This window comes from Oncorhynchus mykiss, chromosome 6, assembly GCF_013265735.2.
Source record: "Oncorhynchus mykiss isolate Arlee chromosome 6, USDA_OmykA_1.1, whole genome shotgun sequence".
Classification (NCBI taxonomy): domain Eukaryota; kingdom Metazoa; phylum Chordata; class Actinopteri; order Salmoniformes; family Salmonidae; genus Oncorhynchus; species Oncorhynchus mykiss.
In genome coordinates, this window is record NC_048570.1 from 40,661,021 (window position 1) to 40,688,451 (window position 27,431).

General features: G+C 42.5%; 1 protein-coding gene across 4 annotated transcripts in view; it reads left to right on the top strand.

The window, feature by feature from the left end:
- The window catches only part of fbxl17 (F-box and leucine-rich repeat protein 17), a 317,791-nt gene that overhangs the window by 92,384 nt on the left and 197,976 nt on the right, over window positions 1-27,431 (top strand). For 2 of the 4 annotated variants that reach the window (XM_036980120.1, XM_021606509.2), the window contains exon 7: window positions 8,561-8,668. The exons of 1 other annotated variant lie outside the window; for it this stretch is intronic. In XM_036980120.1, the coding sequence (XP_036836015.1) occupies window positions 8,561-8,668 (108 nt within the window). Of the gene's footprint in view, window positions 1-8,560; window positions 8,669-9,240; window positions 10,252-27,431 lie in introns of those variants that run through there. One more of the 4 variants, XM_036980122.1, reaches the window with a different exon arrangement.

The window sequence follows — 27,431 nt, forward strand, 5'->3', positions numbered from 1 at the left end:
GGAAACATAAAAGTTAGATGTTTCGACTGACTGTCTTTTTATGTAGATGATAAAGGGGAAACACACCCACACACCAAGATTAAATGGGTTTTTCATGGGCCGTGGCATCATTTTCCATCGGTTTACGCTTTCCCCCCCCAAAGCTTAACTGTGCTATCCAGAGTCTTAGCAGTGTCTAGAGTTACCCAGACCTGTAATAGTTCCAAGATGAACATCAAAGACCTGCCTTTCTAATCAACACAAACACGATCAATATCCTCTCAAAGAAATACAACGTTGGAGTAACAGGAGGCTTGTCTCTGCCGACTGAGAAGTCAACTCTTTCAGCTTGATCTCCCCTTGGTTGTTAAAGAGCTCTGTGTTCGAGCCAGCTCTTTGTCCATAAACACTGCTCATGTCGACCGAGAATGGAGGTGGCGCTCTCTCTCTGAAGGCTCGTAAAGTACACACGCACATACTATTCATGTGGATAGGAGGAGGGAATTCGGAAGGCTTGTCAACAGAACAATCCAATATAGAGGTTTAGCGAGGACTATACTTTGACATTGGGAAGCTTCTATATGTGGTCTATTTATAAAAGTCAGACCTAGGATCAGTGAATCCTCTTCAACTCAACCCTCCATGTTAAACATGCGTTGGTTGGCGCAGGGTAAATAGCTTCGAGGGTCGGAAATATAATGCATTCAAACACGCAACGTGAATAATGTCAATTGGGACTGATCACTCCTTAGTCCATGCGCCGCCAATTTATAGCAGCCACCCGCTGATGCACACCTGAGCTTTTGTGCAAGAACACTCACCAGACAATCCACTGCACATCACAGTAGACTACAATGGAGAGGTGAGGGCTGGTCGTGGCCATTTTATGCAGTTGGATGGTAAAGATGTCATGGATTTCAATGGATGTCTATGCAGGGTAACTCCAGCACACCATTGATTGTGCTTCTCTCCAGTGAGGTGAAATGATAGCCTGCTTTGTGATGAGGGATACAATGGCTGGTTTTCCTCCAAAGTAGCGTTTGATATCCCTCTGTTTGACACTTTACAAAGCACTATTGATCCTCAGGGAATAGGCCTACAAGAACTGTTCATACTCATCTCTAAGCCGTGTGTGTGTGTGTGTGTGTGTGTGTGTGTGTGTGTGTGCGTGCGCGCTGTGTCTCTAACGAACACTCCCGCACACTTACAGTACACATGCACACACACACTCTCCTAGGAAATTAAGTGCTGAGGGCATCATGAGAATGACAGGCAATTTTTGCTTTGTGATTCACGCTCCACAGGGAATCATGGGATCAATCGCCGTAGCGATGATCGCCCATGCAGATTCTAGCTAACGCTGGTAGCATCAGGGTTGTTGACATTGATAGCGGGAGATGGGAGTGTGTGTGTATGTGTGTGTGAGAGAATAGTCTATTGTCAGATCTCCCTCTGTGTGACTTTGTTCCCAGCTACAGTGTAAGAAGCTGTCTTTATGTCCAGAGTCAATGTTCCAAAGTGGACGGTAGTTGATCTCCAGTGTGTAAGAGGGAGAGATGGGGAAGCTATCTTTATAGATTTTTTACGTTTGGAAATTGACTAGGGTGTAAAGTTGAAATATTGATCTTGGGCTGAATTTCAACTTTTCTAGACAGTTGTGAAAGGCCTTCGTGCTCCCAACCCTGCCTTCATTTTTGATATGATAGAAGGATCTACATTTTTATGCCGTAAATTGATGTCGAGAAATAACTCCCACTGTTTTTTTTCAAACGAGGGTCTAGCTTACTTTTTCTGTTGTTACTCAGGTTTCACTGACACTAAAGTCCTTTATGGGTTCACTGGGATCCAGTTAAAGAAGTGCCAGTAGCAAACTGTGGGTGAGTCAAAGTGCTCAAAGCAAAGTTCGCTCCGCTCTGTTGCCTCTTCAGTGAACTGTTTGTGTTTGTTCCTGATGTGTGAAAGGTGTGACCTTTCTGTCAGACAGGGCCTGGGGTCCCCCTGGTCTGTTTACAACACAACACAATACCAGCCATCCTTCTCCACCTGCTCTGCCGCCTCTTAAATTTAGTTACCTTCGTGCACGGAGACGGACAAGAGAGACATACAGCAGTACAGAGAAGGGAAACAAAGAATCTTGAAACAGTAGAGAAATAACAGTCATGGAGAGGGAAAGAGAGGAAGAGGAGAAAGAGGGGTAAACACGAGGGCCGTGTTTATTTCCAAGGCCCTTGAACGCCACCAGCCCACAGTGGGGCATCATGGATAGTCAAGTGGTCAGAGGATTAGTTGTGTCATCACGTACAGCTACCCACATTGGCAGGTCACACACACACACACACACACACACACACACACACACACACACACAGCCAACAACAGGGAAAGATTTCCTTGCTGGGTAGATGAGGGGTTGCTAGGTGGCCTGTCAGAGCACCCACACAGGGGACCCCGCCGTTTTTCTGAGAGAGACACACACAGACATGTTGTGACGTTTAGTGTGGTTCACACCTAGGCCTCCCTGAGAGGGGTTAGCAGAGCTCAAGTGGCAGTTTGAAACATTTGAACAGTAAACAAAGAGTTCTACCAGCGTTGTAAAGTTCAGTGTTGGGATGAAGTTGTGTTTGAGTGACGGAGGGCAATACTCTAGACAGGCCAATGTCAGCAAACCAACTTCACAGTTCATCAGGAGCTGTGTGTGCTGGCTAAACTATGTTCATATATTCAACAAAATGTAGCCTATTGGGTTCCACAAGTGTTTACAAAAAAACTAAGATGCAATTTAAATCTATACTGTAGGCTATGTGCGAAATCATGTGGCATACTGTGTGTGTGTGTTGTATTACTGTATTGTAGATCGTTTACGTTGGACCTAGCTTGCATTGGCTCTATTTACTGACAATAGGGAAGTGTTCATTTACCTTTTCGCCACCTCAGTCTTTTCAAATCAATGCTAAGTGTCCACGTGCGTTCTATTCTGTGTGTTTACTGCTTCTTTATGAAGCCATCATCACCACTATAAACAAGGAGATATCCATCCTGGGAGAGTGTTTGAGTTGAAATGATTGCCCTGGACAAAATAGCTTTGATGAGAATCATCCCGCTTCAACATTCCGCTTCTGTGTCAGATTTACGAGCGTTATCGGGAAGGCCTGAAGCTGCTTGGAGTGCTTTAATAAAACCCTCTTAATAAATGGACCGGTGTCGACCGGCTGGGTTTCAATTGGTTCGACTGTAGCGGGTTTTCCCGCTCTTGTTCCGTGGGTTTAGTTGGGGTTTCTGACAGGCAACGGTGGGAGAAGAGAAGCGGTCGCATTCTTTGACTTTTTAAAGGACTGACACATGCGCGCACGACCGGATTCGGTGTGCGTGCATGCGGATAATGCCGGAGCACCTGTTCAATACTTCATGAGGCTCCGTGTGAGCTGCCATCGACAGGTTTTTAAATACCCACTTTAGACTAGAAGTCTGCTACCCCAGCATTTTCTCAACGACACCCCCTGCAGATGGCTAAATGGCAACCTCCTTCCCAAACCTAGCTCAGGGACCAAAACTGAACCCTTCAGACTCTGAATGAGACCATTAAAAACCAGATCCCCTCCGAAAAGGCTTTCAGACCTCTGTGAGCTAGGCACTCCTCTTTTCATCTTTTTAAATCAAGACCCGAGCGAGAGTCTGAGGAATGAGTGAAGGGTGCAGAGATACTGTTCCCTAGTGTTTTGCACGCACACATACACACACCACTTCAATGGACGGTACAGTTCGTCTGAAACCGTGCCCATCCTGCCCTGTAACGCTGTGCTGGGATAGGATTCTCCTCTCTCTGTCTCTCCTCTCACCCTCTGAGTTAACACACACACAGGTCTGATAGACAGTTTGAATATGGCCAGTCCATGATTTGTTTGCCTTGGTCCAGACGGCAGTCATTTAGGAATCATGTCAGTATGTTGGTTTTGATTCTGTTGGTATTCAAACTGAAAATGGTTTCCTGATGGTCTATTGGCAGAGTGAAGGTTTGCTTTCTGGCCAACCTGCTTCATATGCCAGCTGTTCAAATCATGTCCCGGCTGGATGCAGAGTACTTTCCTATCGAAAAATACCGAAAAAGACTTTAGGTGCATCTCAATAGTCTAAACTGATCACCTCTTCCTCATCTGCACCGATCTGAAAACGCATAGTAGGAAAAACCTAAATTTTTCTCTCGCTCTCTGTCTCTTTCATTCCCGCGTATGGAGCACAGAACTATATTATTATATTTATATCTTTGATTATATTCTATTTCAAATGGATTGCAACGTACACTACATTACCAAAAGTATGTGGATACCTGCTTGTCGAACATCTCATTCCAAGATCATTGGCATTAATATGGAGTTGGTCCCCCCCCTTTGCTGCTATAACAGCCTCCACTCTTCTGGGAAGGCTTTCCACTAGATTTTGGAACATTGCTGCGGGGACTTTGCTGCGGGGGCTCCAATTCAGCCACAGGCATTCGTGAGATTGGACACTGATATTGGGCGATTAGACCTGGCTCGCGGTCTGAGTTCCAATTCACCCCAAAGGTGTTTGATGGGGTTGAGGTCAGGGCTCTGTGCAGATCAGTCAAGTTTTTCCACCCCGATCTCGACAAACCATTTTTGTATGGACCTCGCTTTGTGCACAGGGGCATTGTCATGCTGGAACAGGAAATGGCCTTCCACAAACTGTTGCCAAAAAGTTAGAAGCACAGAAGTGTCTAGAATTTTGTTGTATGTTGTAGCTTTACGATTTCCCTTCACTGGAACTAAGGGGCCTAGTCCGAACCATGAAAAACAGCCCCAGACCATTATTCCTCCTCCACCAAACTTTACAGTTGGCACTATGCATTGGGGCAGGTAGCGTTCCACTGGCATTTGCCAAACCCAGATTCGTCCATCGGACTGCCAGATGGTGAAGTGTGATTCATCACTCCAGAGAAGGCGCTTCCACTGCTCCAGAGTCCAATGGCGGCGAGCTTTACGCCACTCCATCCAGCCGACACTTGGCATTGCGCATGGTGATTCTAGGCTTGTTTGCGGCTGCGCAACTATTGAAACCCATTTCATGAAGCTCCCAAGGAACAGTTCTTGTGCTGACGTTGCTTCCAGAGGCCTTGGTAGTGGGTGTTGCAACGGAGGACAGGCGATTTTTACGCACGGTCCCATTTTTTGAGCTCGTGTGGCCTACCACTTTACGGCTGACCTGTTGGTGCTCCTAGACATTTCCACTTCACAATAACAGCACTTATAGTTGACCGGGGCAGCTCTAGCAGGGCAGAGAAATTTGACCAACTGACTTGTTGGAAAGGTGGCATCCCTGTGATGGTCACTGAGCTCTTCAGTAAGGCCATTATACTGCCATTGTTTCTCTATGGAGATTGCGTGGCGGTGTGCTCAATTTGATACACCTGTCAGCAACTGTTGTGGCTGAAATAGCCAAATACACTAATTTGAAGGGGTGTCCACATACATTTTGTGTATATATAGTGTATCACTGGCCAACTCCGACTTCCGTTCAGATCATTGCTTTGGAATGGATTTCTATGAGCTGTTTGTCCTTTTCATCTGTGGGAGCGTTTCTATAAAAAAAATAGATGAGATATGAATATAGCTTTTACATTTGGCTTCATTTGAGGACTTTGTTGAGGCAAGACAATCATGTGTAGCCAACTTCAGTCTGAGCAGGAGTAATGGATGGTCTGCTGGCTGAGCAAAGCAGAGACTGATGAGCCTCCTCTCTGCTCCTCCTCCTCTCTGTCTCTCGCTCTCCTTGGTGTTCCATCTTTCTCTCCCTCGCCCTGATAACCTTTAAGATAACAAAAAGACGACGGAGAGAAAAATGGGACGAAGGTATGGAAAATGCGACCCGAGTCTTTGGCCTAAAGACCGGAGTGAAAGAGAGGGGGAGGAGAGAGGAGAAATGTTTTTCTCGCTTTCTCTAATTAAGACGGATTTAGACCTGGGAACTAGGTGAGGGGACACGCTGGCCAATCAATGTTGTTTCTGGATAGAGAACCAGACAGACTAGGATCAAGCAGACAGGACAGTCTGAGGTGGACCCCCTTTGACATAGCTGCATCGCATGATGTTTAAGAGACGTCAGAATCAGACTGATTCAACATGGGAGAGTCTCTGATCAGCAGTTGTTCAACACAGAGGTCAATAGCAGTATGTGTGTCTGTTTGCTTTGATCATATCGGATGTGATTAGAAAGAGTCTTGCTTTGAAACGGGCGGCAGGTAGCCTAGCGGTTCAGATACGCAAGCCGGGAAAAAAAACACATTTTGCACGTACCGTGTGCTGCAACAAAACATGTTTAAATGGCGTGTTTGTTTCTAAGAGAAAAGGGTGTGTTTTGAGAGGTTTCAGTGTTTGTGTGCGTTTGCAAAATTGTGTGTGTGTGTCACCGGTTTCACAGATGAGATTCTCTCAGACCGTAATCTTCATTTGCTTCCCACCTATAGCCGTTTAAACTGATGTTGACCCCGGTGTAGTAAAGACGACCAGTGTTCCTGCAAGGCCACCTTCCGGATCATGTTCAGTAGGGCGACAACGTTTATTCAAACCTACTGAAACGGGGAGGTTTTGTTTTTCCAAGATTTTACAACCCAGCTGGTAACGGCATGCTGGACAAATGACCGATTTCGCATTCAGATCTGACACTAAGGCTGTTTGCCAGGCTCAGTGGCCAGTCCAAACCCCGTCTCATCTGGGACAGTGGGAATGATGTGCATATTCTTTTATCTTTCATTATGAACATGATTCATGGGGGGCATCACAATAGTCTCTGAAATGATGCATCTTTTCAGTGTGAACACAGTGGGGAAGCTGGGAACGTGTATGTGTGTTGACTTTGTGTGTTTGTGTGTGATGTGTGTGTGTGTGTAGTCTTTTGTAGAACAGTATACCAGAACCCCATGGGTTCCTCCTCTCACGTTTTCCCTCCTCGTAATGCTCTCTCATAAACATCAAAGCAGCTCGTTGATTTATATGGAAAACATCCCGTTTCAAAGGGCATGTCTGGCTTTATTAAATGAACAAGGATATTGGTATTTTGTGTTATTAGCAATGTCAGCACTATATGTAATCTGAGAAGCGCTCAACCAGGGCTAAACCCCAAAACACACACACACACACACACACACACACACACAAACACACACACACGTTTGTTTTACTATCTTTCTGGGGACCAAACAATTGATTCCCATTGAAAATCCCATTTTCCTTAACCACAAAACCTAACCCTAATTCTAACCTTAACCCTTAACATGACCCCTAAAATATAATTTTCTCTTGTGGGGACTGGCAAGGACCTCTGGTCCCCACAAGGATAGTAAGAACCAAACACTCACGTTGTTTCCATGGCACTGCTCTAGCTCAGCCTTTGCTGTATACTTTAGTTTGTCTTGCAACCTAGTGTGGGATAATATGGATCTGGAGGTCTGCAGTCCCGCGCCTCCGCCTCCCCTCTTCTTTCTTCGGTCTCTGTGGAGTTCATGCAGGACCTACTGGAGCGATACGGTTTCTCTTCCTAGCCTCCCTTTTATCCCCTGTTTCACCCTAGTGTTCTCTTCTTTCATCTTTATATTGACCAAAATGTTGTGTGTTTTGGGGTTTAAATGAGAGAGCAACAGGGAGAGTCGACAAGCCAACTGAATACTGTGAGCTGTTTTTTGTTGTTTATTTTCTTTGTGTGTTCTCAGTTTGATATCAGTGGAGAAACGGACAGTAATCTCTCTTTCTCTCTCTCTCTCACTCTTCTTGACCCCCCCCACCCTCCACTCTGTGTTTGGTATACATTAGCATGCAACTTCATAAAATGCCCAACGTTTACCCGTGTGTGCGGGTGAATGAATGCAAGCTATCATTCCCATCTTTCAGAGAGCAGATACACCCCTGCTTAAGCAAAGTGGAAAAAAATGATCTCATTTTCATCAATGCCGCTCTCTGAAGAATTTGTGTGGAATCCATATTGATATCGTGAGATGGACCGGGGACAATGTTCTCCCGGTGTATTGATCATCAATCCATAACGAGCTGTTTTGCGTTTCCTCCCTCGGTGGAGAATGGAGACGGACTAACCCATCACAGCTCTACTCCCCCGGACCAACTGCCTGTCCCAGTCCTTCAACCGCTACCCCTTTTTTCCTTTTTACTCCCTCCTTCGTTCCCTCTCCTTTCTCTTCCAGCAAATCAAGTCAACTTCAAAGGATGGATGTTGACACCGTGATAGGGAGAGTGCAGTGACAGAATATCTGATGGGCATTAAATATAGAATGGAGCTAATCACACACAAAAGACCAGGACACCAGGTTTTGACCTCCAAATTAATTATAAAAAAATGTATGTTTCTGTTGAAAAAAGCAGAGAGAGAAATACTTACTAGATACAGTACTAACTATTTGTGTCAGGCTTCTAGGCACACCGATATTAGTGTTGTCAGACACACAGCTGGTGCGCGAGGGTAACTCCAAATGCTTCCACATGTTTTGGTCGACTTTCTCTTTGAAAAAGCTCCAACACGTTGAAATGTTAACCCTTCCCCTCCCCCTCTCCTCTGTCAGGTAACTGATAAGTCGGTGAGGGCGTTTGCCGAGCACTGTCCTGAGCTGCAGTTTGTGGGCTTCATGGGCTGTTCTGTGACATCACTGGGAGTCATCCATCTTACTGGGGTGAGTAGGCTTCATAAAATGGCCAACGTTTACCTGTGTGTGCGGGTGAATGAATGCAAGCTACGGTGTGGAAATCAGGTTTTCCAAGTGTCAAGCAGGCTGTGAACACCTGGTTAAATTAAGGTGGAATAAGTACATACATTAGCTGAATGCCAAGGAAAGTAAGCACTCTGTAGAAGCAGTTTTTATATTTAGAAATGAAAGTTATTATTATTGAGGTGTGCAACTTTCCTGAAATACGCTTTAACTACAGGTCTGAGTGTTTTTGTAACTTTCAAAGTAAACTTTAAATCTCCTGAAAGTGTAATGAGACGAATCCTAATACAACACCCTGCTGTTTCACTATTACCATGCTAATGAGAAGGGCTTCGTGGTTAAAGATATCACACACACACACACACACACACACACACACACACACACACACACACACACACACACACACACACACACACACACACACACACACACAGTCACACACACACAGTCACACAGTCACACAGTCACACACACAGTCACACAGAATGTCAATTATCAGGTAATCCTGTGTTTTTTTGTGTTTTCTGTTTCAGGACTGCTATTTCCCCTTTTCCACCTGTAATGAATTGATCTTTGCCTGTGTGCACGTTGGTGTGTGTGCCTCCTCAAATGCAATTACACTTGTGTTAATGAGAGGAGAAGCCTGATGCTCTGCCTCATTATTAGATTAAACAGCAGATTAATTTATTTTTCACGGTCTGGCCGATCAACCGAGCTGTTTGCTTTGACCTTGGGCACGCCGCTTCAGAGAAATATAATGATGCTAACAATTCATTATCATATTAGCATACCTGCAGGTAATTGGGGGAAGTGAACCCACGCTAGATAAGTGAAAGTTATCCCTGTGTGTTCATGGAGGTTACTGTTCATTAGAACATGAGGTAATTGTGTAAAACCAAGAGAAGACTTAGTTCCATGGCATATGTTCAGTGTGTGTTTCTGCGTTTGACACCTTACTCTTCAGTTTCCTGGTCTCACACCAGCACCATAGTAACCCCCTCTCTCCCTCTCCCCGTCCACCCTCTCGTTCTCTCTCTGACTAACCAGAGGTGGTAATTATCAGCGTTTCGACTTGGATTCCTCGCCTCATTCAGTCTCGGTCAGCAGCCATTGGAAATATTCTTCCGTTTTGAAATCGTTGCATTTCTGATTACTCCCGAGGACATCTGCCATCGCTCCGTCTCTCCCCTCTCTCCTCTCCTGGCTCATTTTGTCTACTGTCACGCTCGCTCATATCAGTGACGTTCTTCCAAACACTCCTGAGTTATCAGGAAAAATCCATTACTTTTATTAACTTCTCTTGTATTGGTTACTATTAATTTACCTTTGCTAGACTTTGTAGCCACTTCTGAGAAACGACATTGCGAGCGGGATTCAATTAAACTTGTATTTTTATCAAGTGAGCTGCCATTTCAAGTAGCTCACCACCAGGGTGTAGAATAAAATAGAATGTTTTGTAGCAGTAATTAAATTGTAGGCAATTAAATAAAATATGCTTAAATTGTATCCATTTTAGGGCCATGGGAACTAATAGTTTTTTTGTGATATACAACCACACAGCAGAATATCTGTCACACAACAATGGGACACATCTTAATCACCGAAGCCTTGTGGCAGTATTAATGGTTATGTTGACGTTGGTTGTCACATCCCAAGGCATGGTAATGGATACGGGATCAGGTTGTGTGCGTTCGTGCGTCTTTGCCGGTGGCCTCACTCGTCTCGTTTTACTTCTCTGGTCTGCTTGGTGGATCCTTCACCAGATGAATGTTTTCCTTCATTTGTCTGTGTGCGTTAACCTCCCAGATGAATCGTTCCTCTTTTTCGGGTCGAGGGGTCTCGCTTGAGTAAGGTCAAAGGTCAGACCACAGAGGTGGGACCGGAATGAATGAGGTCTAAGTGTGTGGTTGGACCAACCCAGCTGGAGTTTGACCTTTTTTTTTGGTTTTCATGACTGTGTGTAAAGTGTCTGTGCGTGCATGCCCATGTGAGTATTAACAACAGTATCGGAGTTAAACATGGTGAAAAATGACAGTGTGAGATTTCCTTTACTCCTCTCTCTCTCTCTCTCTCTCTCTAGCTCTCTCTCTCGCTCTCTCTCTCTAGCTCTCTCTAGCTCTCTCTCTCTCTAGCTCTCTCTCTAGCTCTCTCTCTAGCTCTCTCTCTCTCTCTAGCTCTCTCTCTATATCTCTCTCTCTCTCTAGCTCTCTCTCTCTCTCTAGCTCTCTCTCTCTCTCTAGCTCTCTCTCTCTCTCTAGCTCTCTCTCTCTCTCTAGCTCTCTAGCTCTCTCTCTCGCTCTCTCTCTGACCCCTAGTAGCCTAGCCTGTGATCCGCTTCACGCTTCCTTTGAAAGCCGAACTGAGACTCAGCTGAGGCCATCCCCTCCCCACATCTAACAGTTTCATTATCAAAGTAGTGAGGGGAGAAAACACCCTGACAGACGTCCATTACACTGACCCCTCCAACCCTGTATATGGAGCTAATGGTACATCAACACATCCCTCTCTGTCTGTCAAACGCACGGCGCTCATTTGGAAGTCATTAACTCAAGGTCGTCCATATCAAACTCCGTAAGAGTGTTGTTCAGGGCCAGAAAGCCTTCACTCCCCTGCCTTAGATGTCTCAGTGATGGGGCTCCACTTTTCCACAATGCCCTCATACATCACATCAGTCTCACATCAGCCTCCCCAGCGCTGCAGAATGTGGAGTGTGGAATGCCTTTGTGTGTGTGAGACTTCTCAGGAGAGTGGCGGACAGAGACCAAACAAAATGGGCTGTTTCTAGAATGTCAGAAAGGAGCCATGTTGGAAACGGCAATGGATGTGTCCTTTTTTTTATTTGACATTGTGTCTCTGGTGTTAATTTGAGACTTGAAAGACGAGTTATTTTAAAATGAGTTGGCCCGTCAAATAACATTTACGCTGAGCAAGGGCTGGTGAGGAGGAGATTTTACGGTTTTCTCGTCAGGGTTGGGCTCAGTTCAGAGTTTGGGAATTGACTCCCATTCAACTCATGAGTTGAAATTCAAATTGAATTGGCCACACCCCACAGGATGTAGAATTTGAATTTAAGTGGCAGGAGTAGAATTGAATTCGGTGCAATTCAAATAAATCCCACTCAGTCATCGAATATGAGTTTCATTTGAAACATACAGCTCACACTTCCAGATACCAAATAATACATCACTTTTCCCTGGAAACAATGTTCATATACTCTTTTAACCTTAGTGCTTATATTTCCACCAACCATTTCATTTGTTTGGGTGAACTTGTGGGTTAAACTAATGCATTCTGGAAAATGTAGTATTTCCGCCATTTTGAATCAAATTTAAGTGATGAATGAAATGTAATGACTTAGAATATTTGCCTACAAGTTTTTTTCCCCCCTTGATCGTTCATTTTAAGAGTGTCCTGAAAAGCAGCTGTTTCAACAATATTTTATACGCATGTATATAACGACATGTTTTGTGTACAAGATATATATTTGTATAGACTACACCTAATATAGCATAGAAGAAGCATTTGAATTTCTCTGAATTTAATTACTTTTTCCTTTAATTTAAATTCAAATTGCAATTCTGTGTCCTGTATATACTACTTTAATTCAAGAATTGAACTGAAATTGGAGGTATTCTTCATTTGATTCTGAATTGAGCCCAACCCTGATTCTGGTATTTACCAAGAGATTATCTGATAATAATGGACAAATTTTGACGCTTACTTTAAGTAGCATTATAATAATTTATTTTTCATTTTTTAAACATTATATACGTGTGTGTGTGTGTTTTTTTTTTTTTAGAGAGGGAGACAGAGGCAGAAAAATAGTGATAGTGATGCACAGAAAGAGGCAGGCAGGTAGGCAGGCCACATGCACCCGATGTAGGACTCACCTTCTCTGGGGTTGGTGGAAGCCTCTGGTCCCTTATCTCCTCTCCCTGACTGGAACAGACAAATACATAATCACAGTGTGCCCTCTGAGCCCTGCGAGCCAACCCCTCACTCCGAGATAAGACCAGAACACACACAGGTCTGGGGGAGAGGCGAGGAGGGGCGGGTGGGGAGAAGACTGAAGGGAGACAGGGGATGAAGGGGTGTGGAATTATAGAGTAATAATCATTTTATTCACAGCCATCGGGTGGAGAAGGGAGAAATGGAGGATGTATAATTTTTGGTGGTGCTTCAAGAATAATAATCCTTTCCTTTTTGGATAAGACTTCCAACCTGGGGACCGACAAAAGACGGGGGTGTACAGAGTGAGGGTGTGTGTGTGTGTGTGTGGGGGGGGCTGCTAAGTTAAGGGTTAAATAGCTTTTCCATATCTTCTGTGGCCTTCGAATCAGATGGGAATAAGCTCTGCCCAGCACTAAGACTGACTGACTTGTATTCTATAGCCTGGAGGTGTGTGTGTGTGTGTGTGTGTGAGAGAGAGAGATGGTGGAGGTATTGTGTGGTATGTGGGTGCAGGGGTCATGTGTTTGGGGTGGTTGTTTATTTCTTAATAAGTGTGTGTGTGCATCTGTGGTGTACAGAATGAGACCTCTCTCTGTGGTGTTATGTGTCCGTATCTTCTGGGTGTCAGTGGTGTACAGAATGAGACCTCTCTCTATGGTTTTATCTGTCTGTATCTTCTGGGTGTCAGTGGTGTACAGAATGAGACCTCTCTCTATGGTTTTATCTGTCTGTATCTTCTGGGTGTCAGAGGTGTACAGAATGAGACCTCTATCTATGGTGTTATGTGTCTGTATCTTCTGAGTGTCAGTGGGGTCAGACTCTTTGTGACTGAGTGATGTCACGTCCTGGTAAGCCCTGGTCATTTGGCTTAGTGCACTGGAGAGGAACTGACCCTCTCTCTCTCTGTCTGTGTGTGTGTGGTATTTCCATGTCTCACCTCTTCCTATCAGCTATTTACAGATCATTAGGCATATCAATGGGACTAGAATTTAGGCTCTCTCTCCGGACCTGTACAGGCCGTCGGTCGCTACATGAAATAAAATATTAAATATAATGGTTCAGACTAATTAAACTACTGGTACAACTAGCTGGCTCCACTAGGGCCCAGTGTTTGCGAGAGCATGTGCTGTGTGTGCAAAAAGTAGAATTATGGTAAGATAAATAACTAAACAGATAAATATATGGCCTAGGTTTTATTTACTTTAGTGTTTGTTCTCCACTGGTTACCCTTAACAGGTCACACATTTTGCACACTGCGGTATTTTCACCTGACGGATACAGGAGCTTGTCTATATTTGATGTTTTCAAATGATTTTTGGGTCCTTGTAATCGGAGGGAAATATTTGCCAGGAGATTAGGAAGTGAAGCTCAGTTTCCAGCTCATTTTGTGGGCAGTGGACACACAAACCTGTCTTCTCTCGAGAGCCAGGTCTGGCTTTGGCGGCCTTTCAATGTTAAGGCTATGCTGACTGAGTCTGTACATTTGTCCATTTTTTTCTCAGCTTTCTTTCAATCACAGTGGTCAGACTCTGCCACTGTGTGTTTAGGGCCAAATAGCATTTACATTTACTTTGAGATTTTGTAATGCTTTCCCAACAGGTAAAATATATATTTTTTGGTTGGTTGGGTCCGAGTGCTGTCCTGAGGCTTTGTTGGGTTAGTAGTGATTTGTGAACTTGCTTTCAAGACTTGCTGGATGAGGGGACTTTTCTCTGTTAATCTCTTTGCATTTCAGGGCTTTGTAGTGGTAGGAGTAGGGGTCGCTTGTTTTTAAGTGGTTAGAATTTGATGGCTCATTTTTTGATATTAATTAGTAATGGATATTGGCCTAATTCGGCCCTGCATGCACTATTTGGGGCTTTTCTCTGTACTCTAGGAATGCTTTTGCAGAATTCTGCATGAAGGATTTAAGTTTGATGTTTGTAATAAAATTTTAAAAAGCATTGAAATCTTGATTGGTTAGTGGACCCCATACTTCATATTCATATAGGGCAATTGTTTTAATTGTACATTTGAATATTTTGAGCCTGGTCTAATTGAATTAGACTTTTGATTGGGTAAAAAGCTATTTAAAAAAAAAAAGTATTATTGTCATTGGTCTTGCTCTACTCAGTATCTCTACTTGCACATCATCTGCACATCTATCACTCCAGTGTTAATGCTAAATTGTAATTATTATTTTCACCTCTGTGGCCTATTTATTGCCTTTACCTCCCTACTCTTCTACATTTGCACCCACTGTACATAAATTGAAAAATCTTTATTTTCTTTTGTGTTCTTTTGTGTTATTGACTGTACCTTTGTTTATGTGTAACTCTGTGTTGTTGTTTTTTTCGCACCGCTATGCTTTATCTTGGCCAGGTCACAGTTGTAAATGAGAACCTGTTCTCAACTAGCCTACCTGGTTAAATAAAAGTAAAATCAAAAATACAAAAATAAATCAAACATTTTAAAAAATGTGCATATTCAATACATGTACCACAATACAGACCATACTAATATAATTATCTATAAGTAGTTATACTTGACAAAAGAAAAATAAATAATAATAATGGAAAAGAGGACAAGACAGTATTGTCAGCAATAGTTATAATAGAGTAGTATCACTGAGTAACAGACAGACAGGACAGTAATATAAAAAGGAGAAGAAAATTTAGATAAAAGCTGGGGGGGGCTTGGTTCACTCTAGTTGGGTGTCAGAAAAAGGGTATTCTCTATAGGTACCCATTTTATAAATACATGTTTCACCCTGAAGTCTTAAAGAATGTGTTTTCCTTTCCATTTCATAAATCTCTTTAGATTTTGGACAACCGCTGGGTTGAAGCCAATTTGTAACAAATAAATACTTTTCCTGCCAATGATACCAGCAGATATAACACCTCATACAGCGGTCTTACAATCCTGTGGGATTTCTGCTTCAAACACTTGGCAGATGTCCCTGTACACCAAGTCCCAGAAGTTGCTCAACTTTGGACAGGACCAGAATATATAATGGTGGTTACCTTCTTGTTCTCCACACTGCCTCCAGTGGTCACTGGCGGCGGTGATTCCGGGCTTTTTAACGTAACGTTTGGGGGTTCTGAAAAAATTTGAAGTCACTTTCCGCATAAATTCTCTCCAAGAGTTAGAATTTGTCACTGTGAGTACCTCAGTACATAATGCCACCCATTCTTGGTCTGAGAGAACCTTCTCTATTTCTATCTCTTATTTACTTTTCAAATACAAAGAGTCACAATCATCAGTTGAAACAAGGTTCTGGTACAAAAGGAAGATACTGTTGGTGACAGGTTCTTGATTTAGATTCCTCGTCAGGAACAGTTCTGGTGTTTTGGGGTGCTGGATGATAGCCCAGTCTTTATGCTTCTCTAGAAAGTGTCTGATTTTGTAAGAATGTATACACATCTCTCCTAGGTAGTAGGCTTGGGTGGTATACCGGGGGTATTTGGAAATAACCACGGGATGGTTTTTCAATACCGTTGAAACTATTTCTTTGAAGTTTTTCAATACATCTTAATATTTGTAGCCATTTCAGGCAATGCCTGCAGTCAACTTGTGCAGTGCGTTAGGAGACAAAGAAGATTGCGTTCTTATTTCACCTGTCACATTATTTTACGTTACGAAGCCTACTTAGTTCCCCAGCGCAGTTGAGCCAGTCACCTGTTTGTTTGTAAATAGCGCAACAGGAAAAGCGGGAGCAGACGAATACAGCTGTGTATTGACAGGAGTCCATGTTTTATATTGACAGTCAAGTGTTTTTTTTTTTTGTTGCTTCAATCGAGTAATCAGGGACTTCACCGAAAATACATGAGTGCAACACATTCGACATAAGCTTCATTTTCATTGGATGTCAACAGAAGTGCGACGTTATTTGACGGGCAACCATACAAGTAAATGAGCTTACAATGAAACGGCAAGGTCTTTTTTTCAAAAACGATGCATGGCCATCATATTATTCATGTTTAGGCTTATCATAGAAAGAATGTAGCCAGCTGATAGAATGCCTGTTTGTGAAATCTCATCCGAGTTTAGAAGTGCAACTGAAGCTGAACTGAAAAATGAGTCTGATGCCAAGCAGAAATTACAATAAGAAGCATTTTAGATCTGTGTTTAGAAAACATAGCAAGATATTCCTTGTGTGTTTTATCTTTTTTTTTTCTACCGCGTGAAAAAGCGCAGAATTATGCGTTAACATGGCCCCTAGTTTACTTGCCATCTAAGTAAGTGTCTAAATTATTAAGGGCATCATATTGTGTTAGCTTTCTGCCGTGTTTGAGAAGGCAAAGCCCTTTGGGTGAGTTATTTGTACTGCTGCCACTGCTGTCTTGATTTCATTGCGTTTTTTCTCCTCTCCGTTCTCGGCCTGTTTGCTCCTCCCCCTCTTCTCCTAGCAGCACAGATAGGCCTGTTGCCTTAGCAACTCCAGACTCCGCACAGACACATGCTGCTGGAGAGCCAGTACTGTGTGCATCAAAACGTTGTTCATTTGCACAATGTCTCTCGTTCATATTCGCTTGTAGATGTCCAAACTCACCAAAAATGGCATTTGGTAGCGCCTACCTATATATGTAAACTTTAGCTAGATTGCCTGTCTTTGCAATTAGTTTATTTTTGTTTGCGCTCGTTAGCATATTTAGCTAGCAGCCTCCATGCAAATTCGCTATTCTGGTAATAGAAGCCCAATGGGTTGAGTTTTTTTTGGCGGCCCCTGGTGTACTAAACTGGTAATACCCTAAATACCGGGGTGAGAGGAGGACGGTATGACGAAATTAAACTCGGGATACCGCCCAACCCTACTAGGTAGGCCAAACTCACCCTGTATGCTGCTGGAATGACTTTGTGTCTCCATGGAAAAGTTGGTGTATGAAAGACAGGTTAAATCCAGATCACCCTTTTATAACCTGAGTCAGAGATGGTACAATGTTTTGAGACTGACGGGTGTATGGATATTTTCTGAACCACTCTCCAAATCTTAATTTTGAACTGAGACCAGGTGCTTAGCTCATGTTCTCTGATATTGGATTTGGAAAATGGAAGAGCTGCCGGGGTATTGAAGTACACAAGGACTTCTCAATGTTGAGCCATTGAGACCCACTGTCATCAACAAGCCAGGTAGTCAATGGTTTAAGTTGAGCTGCCCAGTGGTAATAGAGGTAGTTATAGGGATAGGTAGCATCTGAAATGGGTATACTGTAGTAATCTTGCCAGGATGTTAATTTGGACTGATTTTACTCCCTACTAGATAGAGGGGCAGAATGTTCCATCTGTCCGTATCTGCTCTAATTCTATTGATACAATACATTTTTGTGTAATTTGCTTCATACAAATGGTCTAGACGAGCAGGTATGGTAATTCATAAATATCTTCTACTACAATTTGGCCATTTTAAATGACAGCAAGGCCATTGCTTGCTGTGAAATGTCGCCTCCTATTTTCATGGCCTCTTTGTCAACATTTACTTTGTACCCTGAGTAATGACCAAACTATTTAATAATCTACATGGGATGGATGCCTGTGGCTAAGATAAATAGAGGAGAATGTCATCTGCATATAGGGAAATCTTATGCTCCTCTCCACCAATCTTAATACCTTTTTTAATATCCTCTTCATCCCTTATCATTTGGACTAAAGGTTCAATACAGTTATCAAACAGTAGGGGGCTCAATCCGTAACCTTGTATTGTCCCTCTCTCCAGAATAAAATAATTGGATATAGCACTGTTTGCATGAACTGAGGCTTTTGGATTTGAATAAAGTATTCTTATCCACAGGGATGCAAACTAGTCATCTTTCGGGGAAATTCGCCGTTTTGAATCCAAAATAGGTGACCTACGTGATTTGTGTAGATCCGATAAGAAAAGTTTGGATGACTACTGGCTGTATGCGAATGAGTGATATGCGTATTAGCAATACTGGCTGTATCCAAGGCTCAGCCAATCGTTCACATAACAACATAATGCAGCACGCGACTGAAGAGAGAGGAGACAACCAATTTGCTAGTTTTACAGCATCAGCGCGGGAGAGTGGAAAGGCAGTTTGTCATTTAATTTACAGCAGCGTGTCCCCTGAACGATAACGATAGGTAGGTGAGAAGCCTGACCACGGAGTCAGGGGTGGGAAGGGGATAAAGCGTACCTCATGAGCTGTAACCGAAAAACAACTGGCATTTAGAAAGTTTGAGGTGAGGGAGAAAATGTGGTGGACCAAGTATCGTTCGCATTGTTAAGTATCTTGCTAGCTGGTTCAAATGATCTGTTAGCTAACCAGAGAAATCATGGGCATTTGCCAATTTAATTTATCAAATTGAGTTTATGGGGTGAAAATTGGCTGGCTAATAAAGTCAGACCGATAACATTACAACGTCAGATGAGCTAACGTTAGTAATCTAACCAATTCGCTACGACTCCTTGCCGTTCCTCAAGTTATAATGCGTTAGCTGCTTACTGGACCCTGGCAATCTGTGTGAAATGTTAGTTTGTTCGTTAGCTAACAATAACTAGTTATCTGTGCACTAATGTTTTCCCTCTACAGTATGTGGTTCATTTTCTGAATGAGAGAATTAGGTGAAAATGAGGCGTTGCTTGTTAAAACAAGTGCATTCAGGGATGAAGTGGAGCTGGGCCTGGCTTAAACTGGATGCCACCATAGAGGTGAAACGAACACCACACACTTTCCCCTCTTTCTCCCTTTTTCAATACAGTGGATAAAAAGGGGTATGCCAGGTGTACTCTGCCTGAAAGAGGTCAATTATGCCAACATGCTCTGCTGGCACATTATAGAACAGATGTCCACAGGCAGAAAGTGTACAATCTAATAATGTGCAGTGTAGCCCAAAGATATTGCTTTTGTTGTGTTGAACTTGACAGTAACACGTGTGTGAGTGTGGGGGAGATTATTACATTATTTTTATTCAGTGAACGTTATTTTTCGCCCACATGTAGACTTGTGCACTTGATCGATGTCTATAGTGGGCACTATAATAGAGAAAAAATAGAATGCCTGTTTGTTTCATTCTATTTCTACCTGAAGATGTTTTTTTCCCAAGTGCAATATTTAGATGTGTGTGTGGTCACAAGCGTTCTATTATAAAGGCTGTCATGGCTACCTGCAATATTAGTGTATTGTTCTTTCTCATTTGCAGTAAAGTCTAGGTAACAAATAGCATTGGATTGCTTTCTTTACATTTTTCAGCTGCGAGTTAGGTTCACATTAACCACGTTTTATTTTTCACACAGAGACTGATCATATTCTTTGTTGCTTAATTAGTTAACCTGCATTTCCCCCTAGCAGGGATTTTTTTTTGCATGTTTCAGTGCAAAAAAAAAGGCACGTTTTTGGACCCTCACCAGTTTGTATCCCTGTATCCAACTTAGAAACATTGGCCCGAAACTGAACTTGATCAACGTCTGGGCTAGAAACTCGCAGGAAACCCGGTCAAAGGCCTTTTCTGCATCCAGAGAGAGGACCACAGCTTCCTCTCCTACTCTCCGGGAGTGTGCCATGGTGTTGAGAAGCCTGTGGATATTATTTCCTGAGTACCTCCCCGTTATGAACCCTGTTTGGTCCGGATGTATGATCGTGCTGACAAATCGCTTCAGTCTGTGACGGTATGCTTGTTGCAGTAGTCTGCAGTAGTCACAATTCAGCAGCGAAATAGGTCTATAAGATCCGCATTCTGTAGGGTTTTTCACTTCCTTGTGGATAACAGTAATTAATGGGGGTAGCATTATATGATGATATATGCGTCTATCAAGATAGATTTCAAAGATTTTACTGAGTTATAGTTCATATAAGGAAATCAGTCATTTGAAATGCATTAATTAGGCCCTAATCTATGGCTTTCACATGACTGGGAATTCAGATATGCATCTGTTGGTCACAGATACCTTAAAAAAAATGTAGGGGCGTGGATCGGAAAACCAGTCTGTATGTGGTGTGACCACCATTTGCCTCATGCAATGCGGCACGTCTCTTTCGCATAGAGTTGATCAGGCTGTTGATTGTGGCCTGTGGAATGTTGTCCCACTCCTCTTCAATTGCTGTGCGACCGTCATACACGTCGATCCAGAGCATCCCAAACATGCTCAATGTGTGACATGTCTGGTGAGTATACAGGCTATGAAAGAACTGGGACATTTTCAGCTTCCAGGAATTGTGTACAGATCCTTGCGACATGGGGCCATGCATTATCATGCTGAAGCATGAGGTGATGGTGGCTGATGAATGGCATGACAATGGGCCTCAGGATCTTGCCACACTCTGTGCATTCAAATTGCCATTGATAAAATGCAATTGTGTTCGCTGTCCGTAGCTTATGCCTGCCCATAACCTCACCTACACCATGGGGCACTCTGTTCACAACGTTGACATCAGCAAATTGCTCGCCCACACGACACCATACACGCGGTCTTCGGTTCTGAGGCTGGTTGGACGTACTGCCAAATTCTATAAAACGGTTTGGAGGCAGCTTATGGTATAGAAATTAACATTCAATTATCTGGCAACAACTCTGGTGGACATTCATGCAGTCAGCATGCCAATTGCACGCTCCCTCAACTTGAGACATCCGTGGCATTGTGTTGTGACAAAAATGCACATTTTAGTGGCCTTTTATTGTACACGGTGCACCTGTGTAATGATCATACTGTTTAATCAGCTTCTTGAAATGCCACACCTGTCAGGATGGATTATCTTGGCAAAGGAGACATTTTCACTAAAAGGGATGTAAACAAATTTGTACTGACATTTTGAGGGAGATCCGCTCATGAAACATGGGACCAACTCTTTACATGTTGCGTATACATTTTTGTTCAGTGTAATAGTATAGGAGAGACTTTCAGCAAATTTCTTGTAGAATTCATTTGCAAAGGACTCAGTGTTTTGATTTATCATCACTTGCTTAATTTCAATTTCTGTGATCGGTGTGTCCATTTCTTTCTTCTTCCTCTGAAATAGTAGGCAATTTAACGCTCTGAAGGAAGCCCTTAATCTCCTCCACATTTTCGCACTTATCAGTGTTTTTTTTTTTTACAACGTATTTTACACAAGTCTGCAAATGCATCACAAATATGGCTGGGTTTTGTTAGAAAAGTATCATTACTGGTAGGTTTTATTTTCTTTATAGTAGATGCAGCCATTTCCACTTTTGTAATATTTCTTAGATTACATCATTTTCCAGAAAACAGCTTTTTAAGTTCCACTCTTGCCACTTCCATCTCCTTTAAGATGATCTGGGATTGCTGCTGCTTATGCTGCCACTGTAATTCACATTTTTTATTTTCAAGCGTGACTATAGGCCTCACTTATTTTCCTCTTCTTCTTTTTATTTTTTTACAGACGCAAAGTCAATTATACGCCCTCTCAGGTACACTTTGGCACACTCCCAGAGAGTAACAGGCAACATGTCAGGCAAAGCTTTGATTTCAAGCTGTTGCTTTGTCTCTGATTCAACAAATACCTTAAATTCTATATCATTCAGTAATCCAGTGTTAAACGCCATCTTTTAGACATTCTATTATTTCTTATTGGAGACTCATGGTCTCATGGTCGGACAGTGATGGGTAGTATGTCGCACTTAGTTACTCTTTGAAAAAAAAAAAAAGGGTTGTGTGGGTTAGAATAAAAAGTAGGATGCACATGGTGCCAGATGTCCACCAATCCAGCCTTAACGCAGCTATTCTTAAGTGCTTTACTCATTTTGGAGAGAACGTTGGTTGCAGGAAGCTTGTCTAGATTTATCACACAATTAAAAATCACCTCCGATTATAAGCACCCCCAGGTGCCTTATTCAGAATTTTTTAACGAACTGTAGGTTATTATCAGTGGGTGCATAAACATGAAGTAAGGATGCATCTGTCCCCCCATTAATCAAAATACATATTTCTTCAGTATCTTGAAGTTGAGAAGAATGAGAAAATTGAACCATCCTCTGTATTAGAATGGCCACCCCACACCTACCTGACTGATGGCAAGGAAAATAACTTGGTTAGCCCATGATCTACAAAGTTTCCGGTGTTCTATACCAGATAAATGTGTTTTTTTTGTAGAAAGGCGACTTGCCGTTGTTTCAACTGCCTTTTGTATTTTCCAGTCTCGGGAATTCTTTTAGATTTCCAGTCATAGATTAGGGCCTAATTAATGTATTTCAAATGACTGATTTCAGTAAAACCTTTGAAATCTATCTTGATAGACACATATATCATCATATAATGCTACCCCCATTAATTACTGTTATCCACAAGGAAGTGAAAAACCCTACAGAATGCGGATCTTATAGACCTATTTAGCTTTTGATCTTCACAAGAAAGACTTGAGCTTTGGGGTAAAAATGTATCTCCACTCTTAAAGGGGTTATGTGTCCATTTCAAGTCTCAAGGATATAGCCTACACTTAAATTGAATCATTTTAAGATGGCCAATTGGAATTTTTCAGAACTGTGTTTAATTATCTTGTTTAATATGCCATTGTTAGCACAGTATTTTTTCCCCCTCAATTCCTGTTCAGTGATGTGGAAATCTAGTGAATTTTTTATGAAAAATTCATATTTCTGCAATTTGTCTTGTGCCTTGGTGAGGTTGTAAATACGGTTTTAAAATGGATTAATCCATACTCTATCTCCATTTTGTGTCTCCAATTATTATATTTTTTGTTTGTTGAGTGATTTCCAATGGTCCAAGAAAGAATTTACATTTATGGACTCCTCAATTAGGTACAGTTGTTTTCGGGTATGTTCAATCTTTTTATACTGATGGTTTTCTTATGTGTAACAACTCCATAGGTGGAGTGTGTTACATACGTGGTAGTTAGACAAGGCAATTCATTTCTTAAACATAGCAAATGCTCCAAGTCAAACACTGGCCATAAATACTGGGGAAGATAGTATTTTACCCCAGAGCAAAGAGAGCTTCAAACCTTAATCATATTGGGGTTCTGGTCCAACGATTGCGACAGAGCTTCAGCATGTTTCGCTCTCCTGTGTGAATGCCACTGCATAGCCTATGTGCTGCTGCAGCCCTAATTGCGGCCAGGTGTGCAGCTGCAGTCAATTAAGTCTCTGTGGAGAGCTGCCACACCTTGTAACAAGTCAGTTAGCCACCAGATGGGGACAAAAGCGGGCCTGTCCCATCCTTACACCCCATGGGTGCTCACAAATGTGACCCACCACCTGGAATGTGGTACTATGTTGAAGGATTTGAAATTGTGTTTTTTTCTATTGGATCAAATCTGACTTTAGTGCAGGTTATGTTGTACTTCACATAACCGTTTCTGGTAAACACACTATATCAAATATAATATAATAATTATAATGTTTCTTTGTCACATGCACAGGATACAGAAGGTGTAAACGGTACAGTGAAATGGTTACTAAGCATAGTAGCAATATCAAGAACAGAAATTATACAGATACAAATATTTTATGCTTTAAATAATTATTAGAGGATGCTTACACACTTGTATAAATTGATGGGCCATGTGAAAGAAATGCCATAATAAAATGTATTTATAAAGCCCTTCTTACATCAGCTGATGTCACAAAGTGCTGTACAGAAACCCAGCCTAAAACCCCAAACAGCAGGCAATGCAGGTGTAGAAGCACGGTGGCTAGGAAAAACTCCCTAGAAAGGGAAAAACCTAGGAAGAAACCTAGAGAGGAACCAGGCTATGAGGGGTGGCCAGTCCTCTTCTGGCCGTGCCGGGTGGAGATTATAACAGAATATGGCCAAGATGTTCAAATGTTCATAGATGACCAGCAGGGTCAAATAATAATAATCACAGTGGTTGTCGAGGGTCCAACAGGTCAGCACCTCAGGAGTAAATGTCAGTTGGCTTTTCATAGCCCATCACCACCCCCAGCCACATCTAGCTTAGTGGATGGGTCACTATTAAGGTTGCAAAGGGTCAGAAATTTTCCATGGGAAGTTAAGCCCGGGAATTTTGTTTAAATTAATTAAAACAGTTAGCTTATAACAGTGAACCTTTTTTGTGGGATACACATAAGGCAATTCTAGGTCTTGTGGCATATTTTGATGAAACTATCCCCAATTCAATGGAATTGCAACCCTTTGCATGCACAGTGCATTCTTCCATCATGTGCAGTGCACTCTTCCATCACATGTACAGTTGATTCTCAAGATCTTGCACACTAATGAGATGCTATTGAGCCCACACTACTACACTGTCTGAGCCTAGGACTACATGCTTTCTGGTAAGTTTTGATTACAATACTGGGTGGGGTGAATATACTTTATGACATACATTCTTTTTTGTCAACTAGTAAATAGTAGCCTACAGCAAAAAGTGTTTAAATCATTTCTAACGTTAACAATTTCTGCTAGTTAGTTTTTGCTACCATGTGGGTTTTAGCTTGCTTGAGCCTGCTAACTGAGGAGTGTTAATTCACCTGTTTCCATACATGTTTCATTTTAAAACATTTATCTTACAAAGGAGTTGTATTTGGGTTTTTTTACTCATTTTTTCCCTAATCTTAACAGGAAAATGCAACGGGCACTATCTGATGTGTGGAGACATTTCACTGAAGCTTAATGTAGAAGGAAAAGCTGTGTACATTTGCAAATACTGTGCCAAATCATACACGAAGAATGCAACAAAGGTGCAGAACCATCTGGCCAAGTGCATAAAGTTCCCTTAGCGCTCACAACAAGCAACCTCTGACAAAAGTCCCTCTACTTCTATTCGAGGTGAAAATGATTAATCAGACATCTTATCGATAGCAACAGCTCATAGTCCTCCTGGAATCAGAAGTTTTTTTGACTCAATGGAGGAACGTAGTCAGATAAATGCTGATGAATGTCTTGCTCGAGCTGTGTATGCAACTGGTTCACCTCTGATGCTCACAGGCAATGTGTATTGAAGAGAATTCTGAATGTTCTTCGCCCAGCAAACAGCCCTCCAACCAGACATGCTTTAACTACTCATTTGCTGTATGCAGAGTTCAACAGAGTTCAAATGAAAGTCAAGAAAATCGTAGAGAAAGCAGACTGTATTGCAATCATCTCTGATGGGTGGTTGAATGGTTATGGGCATGGAATAATTAACTACATCATCTCTACCCCTCAACCAGTATTCTACAAGAGCACAGACAGAAGGGACAACAGACACACCGGTCTCTACATTGCAGATGAGCTGAAGGCAGTCATCAATGACCTTGAACCACAGAAGGGATTTGCATTGGTGAGAGACAATGCTGCAAACATTTATTTATTTTTTATTTCACCTTTATTTAACCAGGTACGCCAGTTGAGAACAATTTCTCATTTACTTCTGTGAACTGGCCAAGATAAAGCAAAGCAGTGTGACAAAAACAACAGAGTTACACATGGAATAAACAAACATGCAGTCAACAACACAATAGAAAAGTCTATATACAGTGTGTGCAAATGTAGTAAGATTATGGAGGTAAGGCAATTAATAGGCCATAGTGGCGAAATAATTACAATTTAGCAATTTAACACTGGAGTGATAAATGAGCAGAAGATGAATGTGCAAGTAGAGATACTGGGGTGCAAAGTAGCAACAAATAAATAACAATATGGGTATGAGGTAGTTGGGTGGGCTATTTACAGATGGGCTGTGTACAGGTGCAATGATCGGTAATCTGCTCTGACAGCTGATGCTTAAAGTTAGTGAGGGAGATATGACTCCAGCTTCAGTAATTGAAAGCTGCTTGGTCTAAAGTGGAGGAGTCCTACCCTCACATCACACCCATTGGCTGTGCTACTAATGCATTGAATCTGCTCCTCAAGGACATCATGGCACTGAAAACAATGGATACACTACAAGAGAGCCAAGGAAATGGTTAGGTATGTGAAGGGTCATCATGATATAGCAGCAATCTACCTCACCAATCAAAGTGAGAAGAATAAGAGCACCATGTTGAAGTTGCCCAGCAACACCCGTTGGGGTGGTGGTGTCACCATGTTTGGCAGTCTCCTGAAGGGGAAGACGTCTCTCCTAGAAATGGCAATCACAATCTGCCGATATGGACAGCCCCATCAAGAGGATCCTCCTGAATGATCTATTTTGAGAGAGAGTGGTAAGCAGCCTGAAACTCCTGAAACCTATAGCAGTAGCCATTGCACAGATTGAGGGAGACAATGCCATCCTGTCTGATGTTCAGACTCTGCTTGCAAATGTAAGAGAAGAAATCTGAGAAACTGCAGTTCTGAAATGTATCAAAAAGCATGAAGACTTCTGCCTGAAAACCATACACGCCGCTGCGTACATGTTGTGTGTATGCTGGCAAGAGCATCCTGTCTGTTGCAGAGATCAACAAGGTATATGGTGTCATAACTACCGTGTCTTGCCACCATGGCCTGGATGAGGGCAATGTTCTTGGCAGTCTGGCATTGGGATGGAGATGCAATATGGCAGTCGTGCCAACATATCTCATCAGCCACCTGATGGAAGGGACTTTGTGAGTCTGAGGTTCTTTCTTCTGTTGCCTCCATCATCCTCCAAATCCCACCAACATCAGCCGCCTCAGAGCGCAACTGGTCCTTGTTTGGGAACACACACATCAAAGCAAGCAACAGGCTGACCAATACAAGGGTTGAAAAATTGGTGGCCATCCGGGCAAATTTGAGGCTTTTTGAGCCTGACAATGAGCCATCCTCAACAAGGTTGGAAAGTAACAGTGAAGATGAGGCTTCAGAGTCTGATGTTCAAGAGGTGGACATTGAGGAGGTCCAGGGAGAAGACATGGAAGCCTGAGAGGAAGACAACCAAAGCTTTAGTTTCTAGACTATCATTTTATGTTG